The sequence below is a fragment of the Palaemon carinicauda genome, unplaced genomic scaffold (assembly GCF_036898095.1).
Source record: "Palaemon carinicauda isolate YSFRI2023 unplaced genomic scaffold, ASM3689809v2 scaffold36, whole genome shotgun sequence".
Lineage (NCBI taxonomy): Eukaryota > Metazoa > Arthropoda > Malacostraca > Decapoda > Palaemonidae > Palaemon > Palaemon carinicauda.
The window spans coordinates 235,001-238,522 of record NW_027171280.1 but is presented as its reverse complement, the minus strand read 5'-3'; the positions used below and the strand labels follow the sequence as shown (position 1 = coordinate 238,522).

Sequence of the window (3,522 nt, the reverse complement as noted above, 5' to 3'; positions counted from 1 at the left end):
CAAAAGAGGAACACCTCCGTCACCTGCGCATCGTGCTCGACCGCCTGCAACAAAACGGCCTTGTAGTCCGGTACGACAAGTGTACCTTTGGCGCCAACGAAGTGTCGTTCTTAGGGCACCGTATCACTCCTGAAGGAGTCCATCCCCTCCCTGAGAAGGTAGTAGCCATTCAGAATTTCCCCACGCCCTCGACTGTCAAAGCTCTGCAGGAATTCTTGGGCATGATCAACTATTATCACCGCTTTCTGCCAGCCATTGCCGCCACTCTTGCTTCCCTCTACGCCTCTCTCAAGGGCAAGCCAAAGGACCTGAAGTGGGGTCCCCTTCAAGAAGCAGCCTTCTGCAATGCAAAGAAGGCCCTATCAACTGCTGCGGCTCTCACTTTTCCTATCCCACACGCCCCTCTCCTTCTCTCCACCGATGCCAGCGACGTCGCTATTGGTGCAGTACTCGAGCAGGTGGTCAAAGGCTTGCCCCGCCCATTGACCTTCTTCAGCAGAAAACTGTCCAAGGCAGAATCGGGTTATTCTACCTTCGATCGAGAATTGCTGGCGGTGCACTTTGCTGTCCGTCACTTTCGCCATTTCTTAGAAGGTACGCCCTTCGTCATTCGCACAGACCACATGCCTCTGGTGCACGCCTTCACTCGACATTCTGACGCCTGGTCCGCCCGTCAACGCCGACATCTCTCCGCCGTGGCTGAATACAATTGCACCCTCCAATACGTCCCTGGGAAAATGAATCCCGTTGCCGATGCCCTGTCAAGAAACACGTTGGCTGCCGTTCAACTGGGATTGGATTACAACGCCCTGGCTGAAGCCCAACGACAGGATCCAGAGTATCAAGCTTGTAGGACATCCTGCACGTCCCTCCGTTGGGAGGATTTTCCCCTCGAAGACTCCAACACCACCCTCCTCTGTGACGTCAGTACTGGTAGACCGCGACCTTGGATTCCTGCTCCCATGCGCCGACAGGTGTTTGATTTCATCCACGGCCTTCCACATCCCTCGTGCCGTTCTACTGCACAGCTGCTGAAGGCAAAGTTCATTTGGCACGGCATTTCTAAGGATGCTAAGGATTGGGTCCGCGCCTGTACTTCTTGCCAAACTTCCAAAGTACATCGACACACGGATTCAGGAGTGGGCACCTTTCCTCAACCTCAGCGTCGTTTCGCACACATTCACATCGACGTTGTAGGCCCCCTACCCACATCACAAGGACATCGTTACCTGTTTACCGTCATCGACCGCTCCACTCGTTGGCCTGAAGCCATTCCCATGGAAACTGCAACGTCCGCCTCATGTACATCTGCCTTACTCTCTGGATGGATTTCAAGATTCGGTATCCCTGAGCATATTACTTCTGACAGGGGAACCACTTTCACCTCTCAATTATGGACGTCATTAGCGAATCTCCTGGGCATCACCCTACATCAGACAACGGCCTACAAACAATCTGCCAATGGAATGGTTGAACGTTTTCATCGCACCCTCAAAGCAGCTTTGATGTCCCGCTGCAAGGATTGCAACTGGTTTACTCAGCTTCCCTGGGTCCTCCTTGGACTAAGGACCACTCCTAAAGACGCCCTCGACGTCTCGGCAGCCGAAATGGTGTATGGCGACCCGTTGGTCGTCCCTGCCGAATTTTTTCCTTCTACAACCTCCTCCGACGATCTCCAGCGCATACGTCACGTCATGGGAAAATTTACTCCGTGCCGCCAGACTTACAAGCCCCCAGCGAAGCATCACATACCAACGGACTTGCACTCTGCAACGCACGTCTTCCTGCGCAACGACACCAGCAAGCCACCACTAACGCCCCCCTTACAGGGGTCCTTTCCTTGTGATCCGACGCAGTCCGAAAGCATTCCTCCTCAACATTCGGGGTAAAGAAGACTGGGTCTCCATTGATCGTCTAAAACCTGCTTATCTTCTGCCAGATGACCCTCCTACAGTTCGCTTCTCTAGATCCGGGCGCCCTATTTAACATGTACAGTATGTCATTTTTAGGGGGGGGAGCCATGTACCAACCGTGTGTCACACAATTGTACATAATTCATTTTGTATATATTATGCTTGTATCTGCGCTCTTCCCTCGCACTAAAAAGAACCTGAATGATCATGTCTCCGTTTTGCTCTGTAACATTGTCTGTCTCTCGAACAGGTCATGTCCTGTTGCCTTGAGGTTTTGTATATAAAGAAGCGTGTTCCTTAATAAACAACTCAGTCGTTTCCAATCTGCCTTTGAGTTCATACCCTTACCCGGCGCCGTCACAGTGGTAAAAAGAAAGGTTGTGTATCCATTGATGCTGAAAGAGAAATCATAATGTATGCTCAACGGGAGGTGTTTGGTGATGAAGTGAAGACTTTATCAAGGGAATTGTCAGTTGGCAAGAGTAGTCAAATATATAAGCTTGATCCCTTTCTTGATTCTGAGGATGGCTTATTGGGGGTTGGAGGTAGGATAAGAAGGTCTGACATTCCACAGTCTGCCAAACATCCCATACTGTTAACAAAGAAGCATCATATGACTACATTGTTGATACGACATGAGCATGAATTATTAGCTCATTCAGGTAGAAACCATTTTCTCTCAAATCGAAGGCAGAAGTATTGGATCATCAATGCTAATGCAGCTGTCAAGAATGTGTTATTTCATTGTGTTACTTACAGTAAGTTGAAAGAACCAGCTTTGAGTCAAAAGATGGCTGATCTTCCAGCAGACAGATTGGAACCTTCACCACCATTCAGTAATGTTGGTATTGACCTCTTTGGACCCTATTACATCAGGGAAGGAAGAAAGGAGTTAAAGGGGTATGGTGTGATATTTACCTGCTTGGTTAGTAGGTTAATTCATATTGAAACTGCAAACACTTTACAATCTGACTCTTTCATAAATGCTTTGCGAAGATTTGTTTCTCGAAGAGGTCATCCCAAGGTTACCAGATGTGATAATGGAACCAACTTCCATGGGGCTGAGAGAGAACTTAAGGCAGCTCTTAATGAGATGGAGAAAAAGAAGATTGAGAAGTATTTGTTGCATCATCATATTGAATAGAAATTCAATCCACCTGCAGCAAGCCACATGGGTGGTTGTTGGGAGCGCCAAATCAGAACAGTTAGAAAAGTGTTGTCTGCACTGGTGAAGGAATTTGGTGAAAGGCTAAATGATGAAAGTTTACGGATTCTGCTTTGTGAGGTTTAGAGCATCGTCAATTCAAGACCGTTAACCACTGTAAGTGACAGCGTAGATGACCTTGAGCCACTAACTCCAGACCATTTGTGTATTCCAAAATCTTATGTGATCCCTCCCCCTGGCTTGTTTCAAAAGGACGATGTTTACATGAGGTGAAGGTGGAGATGCGTTCAATATCTGACCAACCTGTTTTGGTCAAGATTTAGAAAGGAGTATTTGAGCACTTTACAGACTAGACAAAAGTGGAATGAACCAAGAACAAATCTAATTGTTGGCGATGTGGTCTTGGTAAAGGGTGACATTGAGCCAAGTAATCGCTGGCCAATG

General features: G+C 48.1%; 1 protein-coding gene across 1 annotated transcript; it reads left to right on the top strand.

Moving 5' to 3' along the window:
* Positions 1–2,325: 2,325 nt before the first annotated feature.
* On the top strand, positions 2,326–3,057 carry LOC137636702 (uncharacterized). Its single transcript, XM_068369081.1, has one exon. The coding sequence runs from the start codon at positions 2,326–2,328 to the stop codon at positions 3,055–3,057; it is 732 nt and encodes a 243-aa protein (XP_068225182.1).
* The last annotated feature ends 465 nt before the right edge of the window (positions 3,058–3,522 follow it).